This window comes from Ambystoma mexicanum, chromosome 5q, assembly GCF_040938575.1.
Source record: "Ambystoma mexicanum isolate Mex_15411 chromosome 5q, UKY_AmexF1_1, whole genome shotgun sequence".
In the NCBI taxonomy this organism is placed as follows: Eukaryota; Metazoa; Chordata; class Amphibia; order Caudata; family Ambystomatidae; genus Ambystoma; species Ambystoma mexicanum.
The window spans coordinates 523640616-523660831 of NC_090933.1; the positions used below are offsets into that span (position 1 = coordinate 523640616).

The 20216-nt window shown below is 42.1% G+C and overlaps 1 protein-coding gene across 1 annotated transcript in view; it reads right to left on the reverse strand.

Annotated features, from left to right (window-relative positions):
* The window catches only part of PRKDC (protein kinase, DNA-activated, catalytic subunit), a 3362625-nt gene that overhangs the window by 922427 nt on the left and 2419982 nt on the right, over positions 1 to 20216 (reverse strand). Inside the window, exon 65 of the mRNA XM_069621025.1 lies at positions 16008 to 16196. Coding sequence (XP_069477126.1) covers positions 16008 to 16196 — 189 coding nt within the window. The remainder of the gene's footprint in view (positions 1 to 16007; positions 16197 to 20216) is intronic.

The following is a 20216-nucleotide window of genomic DNA, read 5'->3' on the forward strand; positions in this document are numbered from 1 at the left end:
TGAAGACCTCCCACTCTGCCTTCGATGACTGGGACTCAGGTAGGTCTTGCCCTGTTCCTCTGACAAATCAAAGTGATGCCTACGTTGATGGTTGTTAGGAAAGTTTTCTCTTTTAAGCAACTTTCCCTCCATATTCTATTTACCCCCAAACCTTTTGCTTTTGTTTTTACCCCATGTCCTGACCTTTCACAGTGAAGTTAAGCCTTCAGCTTCACTCCACTGGGCTTTTTCACACTTTTTATGGGGAAACTGACTAGACCTCCAGGCTGTCAGTACTGGGAAACTAGGGTTCCTTTAGTCTCTTGAATTATCTAATTTGAGTAACGATTTCCAATTGCACACAGCATCTTTCAATGCAGTACAATAGGGATACTTTTTTTAATCACCTAGACTACAGTCAAAGGGATTTCTGGTTACTTTGAAGTGTGCCTAAAGACAAACTGGTGGCAGCAGTTACTTTTTCACACTTTTTACTGTACATTTTATTAGACTTCTTACGTTTACCGCGTTTGGCTACTAACAGTGGCTAGTGTCCCAACATGGGCGTGCCACAAAGTTTTTTGTTTGTTCTTGCCTTCTTGTCATTTTGCCATCTTCCTGCCTTCTCAGGTCAGGAAAAACCTTTTATGGTCATGCATTTGACAGGGAAAGAAGTGTTTTTTGCAGGGCCTGTGTGTTGAAAGCCAGGAAGTGGGTTGGGACTGGCTGGTCCCAATCCACAAACTGGTTTCTGTATGTCTGGAGTGTATGCAAGAGTTTCCTCTAGAGTGGCCCTTGTTGGACCACTGCTGGTGTGTGTGTGGGGGGCAGATCTATTGGTTGGGCTGAATTTCGGTGCTCACCTCAATTTAGGATAAGAAGAGGGGTTCTGCCGTCATTTGTCCAGATCGGAAGAGGAGCCAAGTATCCTGTTGTAGCTGAGAAGACTGCAGAAGACCTGTGGATGATCTCTGAAGAGGCCTGATAATCAATTCGTGCTGCAGTCCCAATGGAGCCCTCTCTGACTACTGATCTCAGAAGACTCTTGTCGGTGCTTCGAACCTCTGGACCAATGCGAACAACCAGTCTCTACGTCTTCTGTTAACCCAGCAAGTTGGAGTCTTAAGAAACGTCCCTGGGCCATCAAGTGGGCTGACCAACTCCAATATGGGCTACCACGGTAAAAGCGTCGCCGTTCCATATTTCGTCTCGGAACTCCAGGGGTCTTAGGCTTGTCCAGCAAGTAGCCTTACTGCAAGATTTCAGCTTCCTACCATCAACGTGTGCTGAGATAGAAGGCTTTCTTCCACCGCTTTATCAGTGATGACTGCTGTAGCCGTGCATCAGTGATAATCCCTGAAACCGGCTTTTCCGCATCTGGTTGAGTTCCTAGAAGAGACTTGTATCAGTGTTTTCTGCATGTATCCACAGGAACAGCTCCTGAAACAGAACAGAACCTTGCCTGCACCTGTAGCTCCTGGGCATCTGCGACTGGAAGCGACAGCGGGAAAACCTGCCTCGGGTGACCCTCTAATGACCTGCCAAGACTAAAGAAAAATGGAGTAAGGGGGTAAATTACAGCAATACTTACTGGTACCCATATCTTCACCCTTTGAATAATTTGTAAACTTTTGAATAATTTTATAACTTTTGGCTTTGGCAATACTTGTTACCTAAAGCCCTCCAAAAGTTAGAACAAGATGTACTAATCGGTGAACATCTTCATCCAACTTTTGGACCCATCTTCACATTCTCAGGATAGCTCCCCTAACTTTTTCCCAACTTCTAAAAGTCTTGGAAACTTTGTGAACCTTTGGGCTCAAGGCCCCGAGCTTAAAAATACTGCCACAGACGTATAAGTGTACAAGGAATGAATGTAAAACAGGAGTTCGGGATCAATGCCCCAGTTTTCCAACTTCCTCCAGAGTCTTACTCTAGACACAAGGTTGAAGGCTTTGGAAAAATGAACATTGCAACAGTATAATCTATGTTTCCCCTTAGATCATACCACTCTCAAAAATTGTACTGTCATGATGTTAGTTGTAATGCTATATTTCCTGTTTGAAATGTGCTTAAGATGTTGTTCCCTTCTAACTAGGTATTTAGGCGTTTCAGTAGAATGTTAGCAAACAATTTCTGGCTTGAATCCATCATCACCAGTAGACGGTAATTCAATGGTATTAATCAATCTCCCTTTTTAAAAATCGATGGCTTGGCACCAGCTTTCTGGGATTTTGCCAGTCTTGATTACATGGTGAAGTAAATTTTTAGCAGCATTGGCCATACATTAAAGTTGAGCTTGAGTACCAGGTTGGGGATACCAATGGGCCCGGGAGGCTCGTGATGGTTTAGATTGCACAATGAATCGATCCAGATTGACCTTGTTTATATGTTCCTCTAAGATACCCACCCAGTGCTTCTCCTTCAATACACCCTCCACACACTAATGGGATGTCACATTGTTATATTAGATTTACTGGAGGGGGGAATAAAGGTGTTAGATATGTAGTATCCAACTCGCCTGTGAAACTGGATTAATTTCTGTCAAGAAAAGAGATTTACGAAAACTGTTAAAGTTGCGCCAGAATCTGGATGTATTGTTCCTTCTTAGCCACAAGAATAGGTTACACCAAGCAATGCAACTTATTGAGGATTTGTGCATTTTTTGTCAGTTCCTATACCATGTAGCCAGATTTGTTCTACTTTTCTGTCTGGTACATGGAGACAACATGGGATTCTTGTTTATCGAGGTCCTGTCTTTACGATATTGCTTCTTTTTTCCCAAAATAGCATATCAAAGTGTTTGGAGCGATTGCTGTTTCCATTGTTTCCGTACCCCTTCTTGTTGTTTATGGAGGTAGGAATACAGCCCTTTTATATTTTACTCAAGTCCCAATTAGGCGCCCATAGCAAATGCTTCAAGTCATGGAAGTTCAGGTTTAAAGACCCATTCAGTTTTGTCATGTTTTTATTATGCCATTGAATTCTATTGCCAGCTAAGTTTGTCGTTGTTTTAGCACATTTCACTTCCGATTTTTTCCCTCAGGAGACCAGCATAGTGCACCATGGTCACTCATATTGTTGTGCACTATTGTAATTGGGCTTCATTCGGTGCTCAGTTCTGCATTAACTATGACATAGTCTATGTATGACGACACACAACCCTGTTAGACCAAGTATATATTGAGGTTTAGTATCACTCCTTGGAGCAGTTTTAAGGAATTCCAGGTCGTTAAAGTCAATTCATTTTGACCAGGAGCTGTTACTCCCAGCCTTGCTAAATTCAGATAGGTGTAATGATCTCCTGTTGAGATCACCGGCCAGTATAACATGACCATATGGAGATTTCTCAGACCAATGTGAGATTGCAGTTGTTAGTATGTTGTGTATTGTCAAGGTCTGGGAGCCGCCCGGTGGGTCGTAGACATTGATTACCAAAATGTCTTCTGATGGAAGCATGGAAGGCTGTATTAGTCCCATTAGGACATTTGGTGACTTTTTCGAGTCAAGGAAAAGGATCAAGCCCAAGTGTGCCTTGACACCAATTGCGAGACCACCACTCGCGCTTCCCTTCTTCGCTTGGATAGCAGAGTTGGTCAATATTTGATAGCCGTCTATTGAGATAGGCTTAATAAACCAGGTCTCTTAGAGTAGGAATAGATCAGCCTCCTTCAATAAGGCCTGGCCTTTTGGGTGAACAAGAAAAGAGTGGGAGCCTTGTGTATTGCATGATAGCCAGGCCAAACTTGATCTGTATTTCCTTTGTCAGTTTGCACCGTTGTGTGAACATAGTGGTATCCAGGGGTCAGTGGTTGATAACTTTTCCCAGGCTTGTGTTTTTGACTTTGCAAGGCTCTTAGCGCAGCTCTCTCTGATGTTTGGGCGAGGATAGTGAGTCCTGTTGCTGATGCCTGTTTATTTTCTTCTTGTTTCTGGCCAGTGATTTTTCGACAGGCAATTAGAGTGTCACCAGCGTGCAACAGAATCTCTGCAGTCTGCATGAGTTTTCAGCATTGGCACGATCAACAGTGATGCAAACTCTACTAAGGCCCAATTTGTGTTGCTATTCCAGACAGGCAGCTCAATTCTCAAAATGTCAGTTCACTGAATAACTTCCAAGTACGGAAGATTTTTGAAGATGGATAAGAGGACGGATCTATTTAGAAATGGGTTTAGAGATGTGGGATTATTCTCTTCCAAGATTACCCAAGTGCCTCTATCTTTTAGTGCACTAGGGTGTATGATAGGTAATGCAATCTTTGGTTCCGTAGTCTGAGGAGGGAAAGAGTTTATGTTTTCCCTTCCCTGAACCCTCTCCCCCAGGCTGGTTACTAAGGGGGGAGGAATAGCTGGTGATGCTTCTCTAGGTTTGTGTAAAGGCCCTTTTTCCCCCTCAGATGTATTGATTTGTTGGCTTACTGCCACTTTGCTAGTTCCATTTCCTGTGGGGATCTTGCAAGTATGCCTGCTGCGTTGATCCATCCAAAGCACGCTTTTCAAACTATGAACCTTTGCGTACACACTGACACTTTTCTTTCTGGACAGTTTTTAGGTTTTGTTTTGTTTGTGCAGCAATGGGCTTAATTAGTGTGGGTGGTGTATACGGGATCGATGGTGAACGTTTATTTTTTAGAACTTTTTTTAATTCAGTTGGGGGAGGGATGTAAACTTCTTCAAAGTTGTTGAAGAGTGTCGAGTCTTCGCGCCATATTTGGCACCAAAAAATGCTGTAATTTGTGCCTGGGATGGTAGGTCTTGTTTAGAGCTTTTAGCCATTTTATGTTTGATTATGGAGCACACGTTATTGTGTTTCTGTTGGGCTCCTGCACTGTGCAAAGTAGCTTTGCGTGTCATTTCAGTAGCACACAAAAGTCACTCAATAAGCGACACCAAAGTGGCCGAGCTTTGGGGGGGGTGCTATATAGTGCACCAGAGTTCCTTAAGTGGGCTGGGGCTCCGCACCCAACCACCTCGTGCCACAAGACACCAGTCATTTGGTGCACAATCTGTCACTCTAGTACTGCTGCTGGGATCAAAGGGTAAAAACCCCACACTCTCCCAGCAGCACCCAGCGCCGCCCGGCAATAGAACTACTGATTTGTTACAGTTTACTACAGTTGCAAGAAGCCGATAGCACAACAAGGTATGTAAAATGTTCAACCAGTTATGTAGAAATCAGGGTAGACTTTACCTTCTCGATGTTGTGCTTACAGGATCAGAGTTCCTATTAAAGTGTCCTTCTGTGCACTAAATAAGGAGGAGGAAAAGAGAAACTTTCCTTGCCGTTTCCTGTACCGTGCACTGCCAACAGCCTCCACTTATCAGCCACTTCGCACAAGCTCAAATTGCACCCAGACAAAAACACACATGCATATACATGCTTACACTGCACAGGCACCCTCACATGGTACATACAGCCACTAAATGCACACACACCCTCACACTACTCAAATGTATGTACAGTGCATCTCTCTTCCTAAATATCTTCCTTCTCGAGCTCTTCGCTCATCCGCCTCCAACTCCCTCAGGGTCAGTCGCTTCTCCAAGCAACGAGTTGGGGGTAGATCTCTTTTCGGCTGAGGCCTCTGTCTGGAACAGCCTCCCTGCCTCCCTGAAACTTGAGGACAACCATCTCCTGTTCCGGAAGCACCTCTTTGCTTCTGCTTTCTCTCCTCCTCTCCCTTGCTGAACTCCTGGTTACCCTCCGATCTCGGGCCCAGGTCCCCTCCCACACCAGTTGCACTCCTCTGGTAGTGCCTCTCTTGCCTCTATGGCAGTGCCCGCACTTGGGGACTGTTTCTGTATACTTACACCCCCCTACCAGCACTCAACACCTGATGTCTGCACTTACCCTTGCACTTGCCACCAGCTGGCTGCACTTTTACTTAATGCTTTTCGTTATTCTATTTATTTGTAATGTGCTGCACTTCCCCCTCCCCTTCCCCCTGCACCTTTGCCCTTCACTCTACCCCTACTCTTGTGAGATCTCAAAGTCACCTGGCCTAGTAAAATCGCTGTTTGTGTCTTCCCTCTGTTGCCCCTCCCTTGCCTCGTCACACCTTGAAACACTTGTGTATAGACGCGTTATAAATGCCATATCTTATCATATAGGCTCTCGCATCACAGCTCCAATTAAGTCATTAACTCTCTGAAGACTGCTTTGGAAAAACACTGGAAGGCACTTCCAGCACACAGTTTGATGGTAAGGCTTGATAAAGCTAGCACAAAGAGATCCCAGGATGATGTTTTTTGGGCAGAAAGTGTGTCGGAATGGCTATAGGGATAAGCATGGCCATACTCAGTCAAAAGAGTCCCTTTAAAATGTGATTCACTAATAAAGCGCCATGGTTCCTCATCTGGACCAGTATTATGGTTTTCAAAGCCCTTTTGTTCCTTGCAATTCCTATCAATTGACCACATGGCTTTCAAAGCCAAAATTAGTCTTGAGATTGCATCCTGCACAGGCACATGCCCATATTTCATAACGCACTGGGCACTTTAAGCCTATACCTCAATAAACTAGCAGTGTGTTGGCACAGAGAACCTGGCTTGTGTTGCCGTCTAGCTTAGATACATTCCTAGATTGCAAATACTGTAAGGCGCACAGAGACATTCACGTTGTAAGGTATTGCCTAGAGTGCACGAGTTCCAGTTAAAATTGAATGTCTCTTTCATATATGCTTTCCCATATCTTACGAAGTGGTATCGGGGCAGTGCTACAGAGAAAGAAAGATGTGTTTAACAAATGGAAGAGGTCTCCAGTCTCCTCATGTTTGGGTATATATTGTTCAGTGTACAGAAGTCCAGTGAGTGCGCAGACGTGGCCAATGTGCCCATATTTACTTTCTCATTGCTAGGTGAAAACGAATCGCCGACAGAGGGCTGCGGCAGATTGGGCGTTCTGCAAACGACTCAAAGAAACCTGCCGACATCCACCACATCCATCACTTAAAAGTAGACTGAAATGCTTGTGTACAGTGGCTGGGTAGACAGAACCCCCGGGGTTTGCTTGCCGGACACCGTGACTTTTTATTGATATCACAAGCCCTGAACCGTCCGCCGGCTCTCACAGTACTTTACCTGTGCTTCAACGTCGCTCGCTGAGGTGCCATGGTGATGTTGCCAGGATATATATTCCTACTAGAAAAAAAGTGTGCGTATTCTCTGCGAGAGATGTTGTACGTTCATGTGTTCGTTTTGTCAAATTCAAGTAGAAAAATAACTGAGTAGGTGTGGGGCTGTTACTGCGAGAGTGGCCTTGGAGATGGGACAGGCGCATTGCTTTCTATGTGCTGGGGTTACTGGCACCAACACGCCCCCTCTTTCTATCTCTGCAGTCAAGAGAAACAGAAAAACCCAACAAGTGCTGGGGAGAGAACGCTCCTGTCCTGCATATTGCAAATATTGGGCCCCAACTAGGGTGACCAGATTTAAAAAGTAAAAAAGCGGGACATGACAAATAACAAAGGTAGGACTAACTCTTGAAAGTGGCTGTCAAAGCACTACACTTCAGTAGCGTTTGGAGGAGAAGGGATTTTAAGTGTTACTGTTTTTTTTTTAATTGAAAGCTGTTGTATAAGTTTGATTAACAAACTTTTACAACATCATAGCAGCAACAAATCTTTCATACAATCATTTTATCTAAAATAAATTTGTTACTTAAACGTCATATTTCAAATTCATTATACATAAAAAGTAAAACAAATTAATAGATATTGTTATACATTCGTGCTTCTTGAAACAGTAAATCAAGTGTTATTTCTTTTTTCCTTCCTACCCAGTTCCAGAACCAATTTTTCAAGAAATGTACACAATAAAACAATTACTTTCAATGAATATCCCCACATGAATTTTTTCCAGCACCATTCCCTCGCTTCTTGAGTCATACCCAGCACGTTCGGGCCAATTAGAGTATCTCAAGGCTTCAAAATGACCACAATATATGGTTAGATGTTTTAAGTTTTCTATGAAGATTTTTCCCTCACAGAATTTACACCATGGATTCTGTCCAACTGAGGCATAGTTATTCAATTTAATTGTTTTCTCAAAAGTATGAAGCTGATTAAGTTTAAATCTCAGGTACAAGTCCCTCTGTATTTTAGACGGAAATTTTATCAAATAGGCTTTCCGAGGCATTCTAGATGTTGCAAATTTTGCAGCTTCAGATTATATTTTTTTTGCTTGCATATCCCCCAGCGTAGTTAGCCAATCATGCTCGTATAAACGTTTCTTTACATACACAGAGCGATATTCGAGATCTATTGGTTTTAAACCACAATCATCAAGTTTCTTAATCATAAGATTTGAAAAAGTAAGCAACGAGGTAGGAACACGATTCCTAATCATAATTAAGAATTCCTCATTAAGTGATTGTTGCGGTGGAAACAACATTTTCCCATAGTTTGTTAGCTGTCGCCAGTGGAATCTGGCTGATAAGGCAGAGATTCCTAGCTCTTGTCGTAGTATACAGTTTGGTAACGCATTTGATAGTCTCAATGTAGATTTCCACAGTTACCCTTGGATTTGGTCTAGGATTGTATCTATGTTACAAAGACATAGATCAAGTCCATATAGTAGAATTGCTTCCACTTTCATCGTATAAAATTACAAGATTGGTTCCATTGAGAATTTACAAAGTTTCGTGAATACCAACCGCATCTGGGTGATTAAGACAGTTTTTTTTTGCATTTAGATTTGCTAACCACGTTTTTCTTGACGGAGAATCTATCACATCATATCCCAAGTATCTCATGCTCAAGTTAATGGGCATGAGGATCGAGTTTATAGACCATTGCATTTTGGCAGGTTTCTTTTTCATGTTTTTTAATATGAAGATGCTTGATTTCTCCACATTACTTGTTAAGTTGTGTTTGAATAAGTACAGTGCAAATATTGCAAGTTTTTTTTTGTAAACCGTATGGGGTCCGGTCAAATATTAACACATCATCCGCAAATGCAATCCATTGGATCCGCAGATGGCCCAATTTTGCTGAATACGTTATCTCAGATTTCCACATTGTTTAGATGTCAGAGATGTAGAGGTTAAACAGGTCGCCAAGTTGCAACCCTGTTTAACCCCCACTTCAGTAGGAATCGGGACAGTTGTAGAACCAGAGTTGTTAATGCGGACCAAGTATGATGTATTTTGATGCAGTTTGGCCAGCATTGCAATTAAGTGATGTGGGATCCCCATTTGATCCAACTTTTCCCAAAGAAGATTCCTAATCACGCAGTCAAATGCTGCTGATAGATCCACTGATGCCATATATAGTGCACCCATGTTTGGAATTTTCGTTTGGGCAATTAAATGCGCGAGAACGGTAGCATTCAAAGCAGTTCCCATTCTGGCGCGGAAACCGATCTGAAATGGCGAAAGGATAGCTTGTTGGTTTATAATCCCTTTTAACTGTTGTAACAGCAAAATAGCAAGGGTCTTAGCACTTGCATCAATCAAGGCGATAGGACGAAAATTGCCCGGATTTGTTTCAACACCTTTCTTGTAAATCGGAATTATGATCGATTGGAGCCAAGATAAAGGAATAGTGGATGAGCGAATGATCTCATCAAATTGAAGTTTTAGTACTGGGGCCCATAGTTGCATATTTCCTTTTAATACACATGGAGGAATACAGTCTGGGGCCGGGAGCTCTTGATTTATTAAGCTTTTCAAGGACCCATATGATGTCCTCTAGTGACCAGGCCTCGAATTTGTCCAATGATTGTTCATTGAATTTAGATGCTAGAGCTATGAATCTTTCAGGTAATGCAAATTTTTCTTTATAGTATTGTTTCCATGTTTCTGCACTTATATTGGTAGTTTGTTCCGTCATTTGTGTGTGAGCATTACCCCTTAGGAGCGCCCAGGTGGAACGCCAATCATTAGAACACAATGAAGCTATCATTGATTGGTTCGTTGAGTTATGAAGATAAATTCTATAATTTTTTATGTTACTACCATATTTGTTGAGTATCTTTCGTTTTGAATTTTGATATTCAAGATTAGATAATCCCATTTTGGTTAAATGCGCCATATCCTGGTTCTTTTGTTTTTTTTAAAATTCCAATTCGAGCAGCCAGTAGATCGACAATTGGTGGCTTTATTTTTTCTTTTGATTTAAGGAAGGCCAGGTATAAAAGCGCTGTTGTAATGATGATTGTGTTTTGTATTATGGATGTTTCTTTCATAGTCTAATCATAATCGTTCATGCAGGTACATACAAGCATTTTAATGATAACATTTAGTTTTCTACATGTTTTAGAGTTCCATCGTAAGGATGCACCTGACGATCTTCTAAGATAAACACACTAAATGGATCTTGTGGCAAAATTGGAATAACTAATTGAAATACTGCATATAAAATACAATGATCACTCAATTCAATCATCGCGGTTTCTACTCCCCTACAACTTGAGGATAATTCCCTAGACACCGCAATATAATCAATACATGATGTTCTGTTATTCCGCGACCATGGGAAGACCTTCCCTATTACAAGAAAAGGTAGCAGCTCGATATTCCAACGCTTGAAAAATTGCTGGAAGAGTATCCCCTCCTCTCCTACTTGGCAAGAATTGGTTTAGTAAGCCAATTTGGAATTCATTTAGGGGAGTTTGAAAACAATTTGAATTAAAATCACCCCCTATAATTATTTTTACATTAGGCCATTTACACAAAACTTCGTCGAGCAAAGCATCCAGATCATTCAATAGTGTGTCTATTGCAGTACCTAGCAGATTAAAATACAATGATACTATTAAAACATAGTCCATTGAAGATATTCCTAAATTAATCACAATCGCAATGTAAGATGATGTTGTACAGGTTAATAACAGGGAGTAGACAAGCGCGGTGTTCACCAAAATGGTAATTCCCCCCGATGGTCTACCTTTAGATAATCGTGTAGCAAGCATGGAATATGCAGTAAAGCCTCTAATTTCAGGTGATTTAATGGCCATGGTTTCCTGGCATAGCACTATGTCAACAATTTCATGCGGGGTATATCTAGTTACCCACATTTTCAAGTTTTTTAGTCCACATGAATTCCATGACATTACTCGGAGAGCTTTTTGCTACTACGAGTGGTCAATTTTTGGTACATCCTTTTGAGTCCCCAATAATGCTGGTAGCCACGACCAGTCCTTTGATACGGCGGAAATGGCAACCAACTGTGCCAAGACTGCCATTTCTGATGAGTGCGGTGTGTTGGCTGGTGGTGATTGGTTATTTATATTTGCTGCAGTTAAAGGGATGGTCTCATTGAAGATCTTTGCTTCTTCAATCGTCTGAATTTGGGTAATCGCTAATCCTAGCATTTTAAGCTCTCTTCGATGATTCCAGACCAATTCAGCAAATATTGGAGATTGGAGTTCCAATACCATCCTTGTTTATGGATGGAAGAGTAATCCATATAATATTACTCGAAACCAGCGTTCTCAACGCTGGAATTTTTTTAAAGATGTGCAGCATAAAGGATCGGTTCAGATCTTGGTCTCCGTTTATTTCCGGAGTACTGATCCAGCCCAAAATACTTGACATTGGCATACCATGCATGGATTGATCCTCAGATTCAGCCATTGTCAGAGATTTTTTCATCACCGCCTCACCTTCCGAGTTATTCAAGGATTCGTGGCTTTGAATTGGATATTTTTTTTCAAGTTCATACAAGCCAGGTACCTCCAAACGCTTGAACCTTTCATTTTCTTCAGATTGCACTGGAGGTGCGATATTTGTTACACTATGTTTCTGGGCCTCTATCTGTGACAAATTTGTTTTACACTCTCGCTCAACAATTAGTTGTGCTGTTTTAGTTTCATCGTTAGGCTTCCCTGGTTGGTGCCCAAAGTAAACTGAGGGGTCCACTTCTGTGTTCACTCGTTCAGTAGTTTTTTTTATTAGGAATTGGTTTATAAAATGCTGACAACAAGGATTGTTGTGAGGAAGATAATGAAGACGAAAATTCTTTGTTTATCAGTAATGGATTTTTCTATCACAGGCCCTTGATTTGTTTCATTGGTGCCGGCGGCATTCAATTGAAGTTTTAAGGTAAGTCGACTTTCAAGTGATAATTCCTCCACATCAATCCTCATATCAGTTTCTGCGTTGACAGCAGAACCGTCAATTTTTGCCTCAATTGGCTTTACTTTGACGTTCGGTTTTGCTTCTCCAATAGGATGTTGATTTTGATTAGTTTTTTTTGTTTTTGGTTATGTTTTTGCATTCCTTGTAGTTTCGCATTGCGTAGATTTAGTTTGCTCAATGCGCGGATATGCAATCTTTTTTGTTTGTGTGATAAAAATTGTTTTTGTCCTTCAGGCTCAACATCTTCCTCTTGTGGGGGGGGGTCCAGGTTTACGCCTTCCCTCGCATTTTTCTCATTTATTATTTCAATCAAGTCCGATGGGCTGTCAGAAGATTGAATAAAAGGTTTAGACTGATCAATCAATTGGTTAGAGCCATTCATTGCGGGTTCTAGGTCATTTGACTGGTTAAAGAAGAGTAACTGTTCAATTTTCTCTGCATGATGCAATACCATTTGGCATAGCTGTGCGTGTGTAAAAATTTGAATCGTGTCCACATTTCTTGGTGCATTAACCGTCTGAGCAAATGTCGAGGGAAATCCATAAACTGGGCCCCCCACATTCCCTTTTGGAATATCCTGGAACGCACTTGGGCTACTCTCTGTTTGAGATGCAGTAGTGACAGTGCTTATACAAGGAATAGTAGGCGGATAACAGTCTTTTTCCTTTTTGTAATTGTCAGCAAATATATAACCCTCCAATTTATTAAGTTTTGAGGATATTTCGAGCAGAGCTGATTTTATGTCGCGAAGTTCATAGTGCGTATAATCATGGCCCTTGTCAAGTAGATTGAGTATCCTTGACATTACAGGGTAGGATGCTTCAAAAATGAGAAGATCCTCCACTTAGGAGGTTGCTTTAAGTTGAAAATTCCCATTAGTTTCAATATTCGGCTGTTTAAGTTGAGTGGAGTCTCGAGATTCAGGTGATGAACATACCACCCCCTCTTTTGTTTGAGCAGGGCCTTCATTACATAGGTCAACAGTCGCATGATTGTTAGGGGAGTTTTCTAAATCAAGATAGGAGTCAGCAGTTTCTAGTGCTGGTATGCGTGGAATATCACAATGGAGATGTACTTTATGCTTGCCAATCGGCCGCACTGTAACTGGTGTTGATGGGCCATTAGACATTATGATCCGTTTTTCCAGTTCCATTAGTACAGCAGGAGCCAAGATCGAAAAATCAGAAGGTGGACCTGTATTAATGTCCTCTATGCTGCCCAGGTCGTGATTTATCTCTGGCTCTGGGACACTTAAGAAGCTTCTCCTAATAGTGGGTGGCCTGGCGTGTTTCTCCTGCAGAGTTACAGTCAGACTTGAAGTTGTTCAATTATCATTCGCAGTGGCCTCATGAGTTCCGTACATTGAATTCAGTTTAGCTATTGTAGCATCAATGTTACGTTTTTTTGGAATGGTTATAGTTTCCTTTCGGCCACTCCGTAATCGGGAAGACATATTATTTTACACACAACACAAATAGTTGAGTTTTAGGGGAACCGCAATAGGTCACGCTAGTTTGGCTTGTCTAAATATGATGGAGTGTCCAGGGCTTTGCCCGTTGCTTGTATTATTACAACATGATGGTGCTTAGCCCCTAGAAGTTATTGACTGCCCCACGTTCTGAGAGAGTGCTAACACAATAGGAATAGATTTTATCCTCAGCACCCGTTTACCCGTCAAAACAGACCGTTCCTTTTAAACTTCTGATGACTAAAACAGTTGTCAAAGACTTGTTTTTGGGCAACCATCTCCTATACAACAGAAATTAGATTAAAAAAGATTATCCAACCAGCAATCCCCAAGCGTACCTCCTAAATCAAAGTAATCCACCGCTTCCAGCGCACTGTGAACAGCAAACAGTACTTGATTCGTACTTGGCGGTGCACGCGCGAGGTGCACTGGGAGCAGTGGAATTAAAGGCCCGGGAAGAGGCGTTCCCGTACAACAGGCGGGGCTTCCAATCCGGAAGTAACCTAAACAGAAGGCAAATAAATGTGGGTTAGTTTTCAGCGTGACAGCAATCCGCTAGCAACACAACCCCGGAGCTGACGAAACTGATAAAGCAGTAGACACACGGTACACAGTGAGCACACTGTACACATCCACACCCTAGACCACCCCCTCTGTGTTCCGGGCTAGTGCGCACACCGTGTCCTTGCAATAGATTGCAAACCGAAAGTCACCTTTTTCCTGAGAAGTCAGGCAAAGGCTGATGTTACAGCCTCAGAGGTCCTCCAGCCGACAAGTGTTCCCACAGACTTGAGGCTTCAGCGGAATTTTTCAGCAGTGAGTCAAGTAGTCAAGTAGGGATCATGGCAAACTCAGCAAACAGTACTTGATTCGTACTTGTAAGTGTTACTGTTCAAAGAAACACATATTATAATTAATTCATCACAGATTAACACTATCTTGAGTTGTAAAATGCAGCATTTCTTCTGTGTGATATTGTGCAGTCCTGCCCCCCAGTTATGAAGACCTAAAATCTGGACCCCTGTAGTTTCCAATGGGAACATGATCTTGAGAAAAGGGGGACAGAGCACCAAAAACCGGGACAGTCCTGGCAAAACTGGGACGTCTGGTCACCCTAGCCCTAACACACTGAGCGTAACTGTTGCTTTGGCACATTTCTCGCTCACACACCAGTGTACATGGAGGGATACAGTTCCCGAGCCTGTCCGGCCTGTGTGCGTACACACACACACACATGAGAAACCAGTGCTCAAATACGACCAATCAGGTTTCAAGAACACAACCCTACAACCCTGAATAAGGGAGGCGGTTCTGCTTAAAAGCACAGGCAAGCAGCATCGATATTACACGGGGAGAGGGTACTAGGCGGGCAGGGATAGAAACAGATGTGAAAATGAAAGCGCTGTGGTGACAAAAAGGGGGGCAGGAACCACGGTCATGGATGCGGACAGCAGCATCGGGCTGCAAATGGCAGCAGCACCTTGAAAACAGATCACTCCGCGCCAGGACTTTAGATATAGTCCTACAGGAGTGCAACTGAAAAAATGAAAATATAAAGGGCCATATAATAATGTGAAGTTATTTTGCTCCACATTAAGAACTTGCACAGCTTCCACAACAGCAGCAGCAAGCAGCTAGACATGAGTGAGAGGGTCAAGGCCCGGATGGTGCTTTGGTCATTTCATTGCCAGGCGTCAGCAAGTTGCCATGCCAACGCCATACACTGCTCCCAAATTCCCCTTTACAGTTTGTTCCTTTACATTAGCAATGGTTTGGCAATATTTTGATGGTTACACCACCAAAATGTACCAAAACAAAAAAAAACACGATTATTATTCCTACCTGCCAATAGATGGAAATCTGGAGGGGACAGGTGCTTTTCAGTTGCAGGACCATGATTATGGAATTAACTTGCCCTTGAAATTCGTCAGATTGAGGCCTTATGAGTGTTCCATAAAACTAAAGTCCACCCTTTCCAATTCACTTCTGCACGAGATGCAGGGCTCCCTTTCAAGTTCCCTCCACACATTACACATAGCCAAATCAAAAACAGCCTATTGCCCTCTGCTCTCAAAATTAAGTTGCTCAAATTATTCAAAGCAGTGCAACCAAATGTCTGCCGGAAGTGCTGTGGAGTCAAAATCTGGCAACGATAGATGAAATAGCGGCATTAAAGCAACCCATGAATCGCAAACGTCCATTTTACACTTAGAAACTAATTAACAGGTTTGCAATACAAGCACATTGGTACAACTGCTACTTCAAACAATATCAATTGGGTTCCCAGGCTTATTTCATACGAAGATTGGGAGGGTATCTTAGGTCTGGTCGCAAACTGCACAGTTTTACTAAAAACCGTCAGCGTGCAATGTTTTTGAATGGCATACAACTTCACAGCATACCTGCGACAAAAGAAAAACCATGAACACAGGCATATTATAATAAGTAATGTTCAAGTGTTATTGTATGCGTCAAACAAACCTGATAAAATGAATCACTCCACATTTTACTTAGGTTTGGAGGCTTATCACTGTCAATGTTGATAGTTGAACAGTACTGCAGGGATTCCCATTCCGTTAGATGGTTGTAGCATTCAAGAGCCGCTATTTCCCAGAAATCCTTTTCTGCTTCAGTTGGTGCGCCATCTGTCCATTCCTGCGTATTCAGTGCCTGCCAATTTAAAAAGTTCAAACGTATGTTAGACAGCGATTAATAAATCAAGTCGTTTTTGGGGGAGTGGGTGAGGTTCATAGCGTAAAGTTCTTGTGTGCGGAACCTGAAGATGCGTTTTCTGTAAAGTCTAGTAAGATTGTCGCAGGTAGTGCATTTGTTGAATGTGAGATCGGCTTGCTCAAGATAGGGAGATCATGCTTTACAAGCATTGTTGTTAATAAAGGACCTCTCCATGGGGCTTTTCTTTTAAAGGCCTGACCAGTGAAGTACAGTTAGTTGCCCTTTTATTTAAAGGGCCTTTCGAGTGATGTACTATTTACTCTGCTTTCCTTTAAAGGACCCGTCCAGTGAAATACTATTTATTGTGTTTTTCTTTAAATGATTTTTCAACTGTGGCCAGTGGTTTTAGGGTGGCTTGCAAGGGGTGGAAATTGGAATTCATTGAGCAGGATCTATTAAAAGTCCAAACTCATGAATGGAGTGCTTGAAAGATGGAAGAACTTGCTTTTACTTGCCAAACATTGGCATGCACACAAAAATGCACATTCCTTGAACCACTCTTTCTATTGCTGCCTTTCTATGTCTTGAACTCTTGCTGATTGTTTCTGTCGAATCCTCCATGTCTTGCAATGTTGCTTTACATGGCGTCGCGTTTTACATTCTCTTTAAATTGCTTTCCCTTCTTATTTCTTTTGCATATTTCTTGTCGGTTAGTTCTTCCTTCTTTCTGCTCTCAATTAGTCTTTACTTAGATTTTCCTCTACTTCATAGCTCCGCCACTACATCTGCTCCTGCATCAATCTCTCCTACTGTCTCTTCACTGCACAACATTTTTATCTCAACTGCCACCTCTTTTTCTGTAACGAGACGCTGCTCACTTTCTTTCTCTCGGCCGCTCCTGCAGAATCTGGAGCTAATACACAGTATGCAACATATCTAACTGCCAAATGAGATACAACTATAACTTTTTGTCCATTAAATAGGAGCATTCATGCTTTACATATGTTCTAGAGGTTTATAAATGCACGTTTATGCAAATTAGTAGACACAGTTAACATCTGATGGGGAGCCAAATGTAGCTCTTGGTATCTGTTGGTGCTAAGCAACCCAGGCTCTTCTAGGTCCTATCCAGGAGCTAAATATCTCTCTAATCCCAGCAATTTCGAACCCTGTGGTTGTGTATGTGCCAATGGTTGTGTGTGGCACCATGGGGACAGTGCAGTCACGCATTACCTTCTCCCTGTAACTTAGTTTGCCCGACTGTCGAAATCAAGGGCAGATAGGACCAGCCAAGCAATCTGTTATCTCTTCATCTGTAGTATTTTTGTTTCTCTATAGTTTGCTTTTTATTCTGTGTTTTTTCACCAGGAACCCCACTTTTTTTGTGCGCACTGTTCTGCTTCTTGTATCTTTTCCCCTATCTATTTGGGAGTTTTTATTTCTGGTTTGGGAAGTTCATCGATGAAAACACACCAAAGAAATCACATACATTTGAGTTCAGACCAATGAAAAAACATGCTGCCCGTTCACTGCTAATGCAATATACACAGCTGTGATTCCAACTCTACTCTAGTACACTATTTTTTTTTTAAATTTACTTGTTTAAAATCACATTAGTAATTTTTACAAGAAATGACGAGAGTTTCTTAGGAGCTAAGAGATTGCAGAAAACAGAAGTAGGAGCAAAAAGGAAAGAGTCGAAGGAAAAAAAAGTCGAAGGTAGAAAATGTCGAGGAGATGAGACCAAAAAAAGTTAAAATTTAAGTAGACAAGGCCAGCCACACACAGGAAGCAAAGAATCATTTCGCTGTCCGGGAGTGGAAAACGAGAGTTAGTTTAAACAGAAATTAAACCAGACCCCCTCTTGTAGGGGTAGAGTCCGTTTCCACCGCAATCAATCAGCTAATTCTCCGATTGATTGCGTGGAAGGTGCGGCCATTTGTGTGTTTATCTTGTGGAAAGCGATTTCCAGAATTTTCGCCGTTGCTATCGACCAGTTCGTCTTTTCTCCTGACATTAGTCTATTCCACCATATTGATTCTTCTTCTCCCTGGAATCCCACGAAGGCGGCGCACAGGATATTCAAATAGCTTGCCCGTACTTCTCTTAGCTCTGAGCACTGCATTAGTAAATGTCTTATTGTTTCCGGTCGGCTGGACTCACCACATAGTCTGCATTCTTTAATGGCTGTTTTTAGTCTGATGGCCTGAATTTCTCGTATTGGGAGGAAATTCAAGCGTGCTCGCACGTAGGTTGTTCTTAGTTGTTTCTAGGAACTTTGTGCAGTACAGAAATGGAGCCTTCAATCTGTTGAAGGTGGGCGGAAGATGTTTTGTGAGTTTGTTACTCTGTGCTTTTTCAAGCGTATTGATCCAATCTTGAGCTTCCATTTTGGATTTTACTCTTACTGGGTTCGTTCGCAGGTCTTCTTCTGTACATGCGATCCCCCTCAGCTTTCCTCTTAACTTGTCTACCCAACCGTTTAAGGTGGTTAGGATACGGTTAGATATCTCTCTTTCAGAGATCTTCTAGATCGGCGGGGGTTGTAGGTCAAAGGATCAACACCAAAGGACCGAAAACAAAAGGATCGAATTTTTTTTTTTTACATTTTCTTTTTACCGACCCCCCGTTTTTTGTGGCAAAAACCACTTTTTTTCCATAAACGAAAACCCCCCCAAAAAAATGTAATTTAAAAAAAAAAATGTGATTCTTTTGTTTTCAGTCCTTTGGTGTCGATCCTTTAACCATTCGACCCTTTGTAGTCGACCCTTTGACCGGACACCATCAGCGGGGACTCCGGTACTGAGGTGTATCTAAGGAGTTGCATAGCACTGAGTGTTACTGTGGCTTCTAGGGAAAGCAAGCATAGCTCTCGCCTAATGAGGTCCATTGAGACCGAATTTGGAAGACCTAGTAGAGATTTCCAGAGGTAGCCTTCTAGTTTTCGCCAGATGGTATTTGGCATGTTCAAAGTTGCACCCATTCCGTATGTGATAGTGGGGACTACTTTTCCTTTGTAGAATTGTATGACCGGTAGTACTGAGAATTTCCCATATTTTATGTCCACTGTCTTCATTTGGGCTGCTAGATTTTTTGCTTTTTTCCACAGTGTTGCTTGCATTGTAGCTTCATTGGCATATGAATTGATAAACACTCCTAGGTATTTATAAATTGACACCACCTCGATGTTCACGTTATCTAGGGACCATTTGTTATTTGTCATTTTTTTTGTTGAGGAAGTCTTTTCAAGTATCAGAATCTTTGTTTTTGTTTTGTTTATTTGCAAATTGTTTAGTTCCATGTATGTGGCCAGGTTGGTAAATTGGCGCTGGAGTCCTATCTGTGTCTGATCTAACAAGATGAGATCCTCTGCATATAATAGACGCGAGATGTTGAGGTCCCCCAGATAGGCAATAAACAGGGCCGGCGCTAATGGACGGCCCTGCTTCACTCCGCGATTTGAGGGTATTTTGCAAGATAACCCGCCTTGGATGTTAAGGCTGACTCTTAGTTTGTGTTGACGTGGAGGGCCATCACCGGGTCAAGCACTTCTTTCGGGCATCTCCATTTTTCCAATTTGGACCATAGTCTTTGCCTGTCCACTCTGTCGAACGCCTGTGACAGGTCGACGAAGGCCATAAATACCGAGGGTGTCCCTTGCTTTACCTTTGATTTTATAAGGCTTAGCATAAGGATGTTGACGGTAGTACTTCAGTTTTTTAGGAAGCCCATTTGGAACGGGTCATTGGCTGGTGACGTTTTAGCCCAGGTACGGAAGTGGCCTAGGAGTAGAGTTGCGAAGATTTTCCCTATTATATCAAGAAGTGCAATCGGACGGTAGTTCCTTGGTTCTTCCCTGTCTCCTTGTTTAAAAATCGGCACAATTACTGCTTCGGTCCAAGATGTTGGAATGGCTCTTGTTATTTTGCAGTGTTCAAATAGGACACTGATGAAATCTGACCATTGTTCCACGTTTTGCTTAATGTCTAAGTCTAAGTTACTAAGGCCATCCGGACA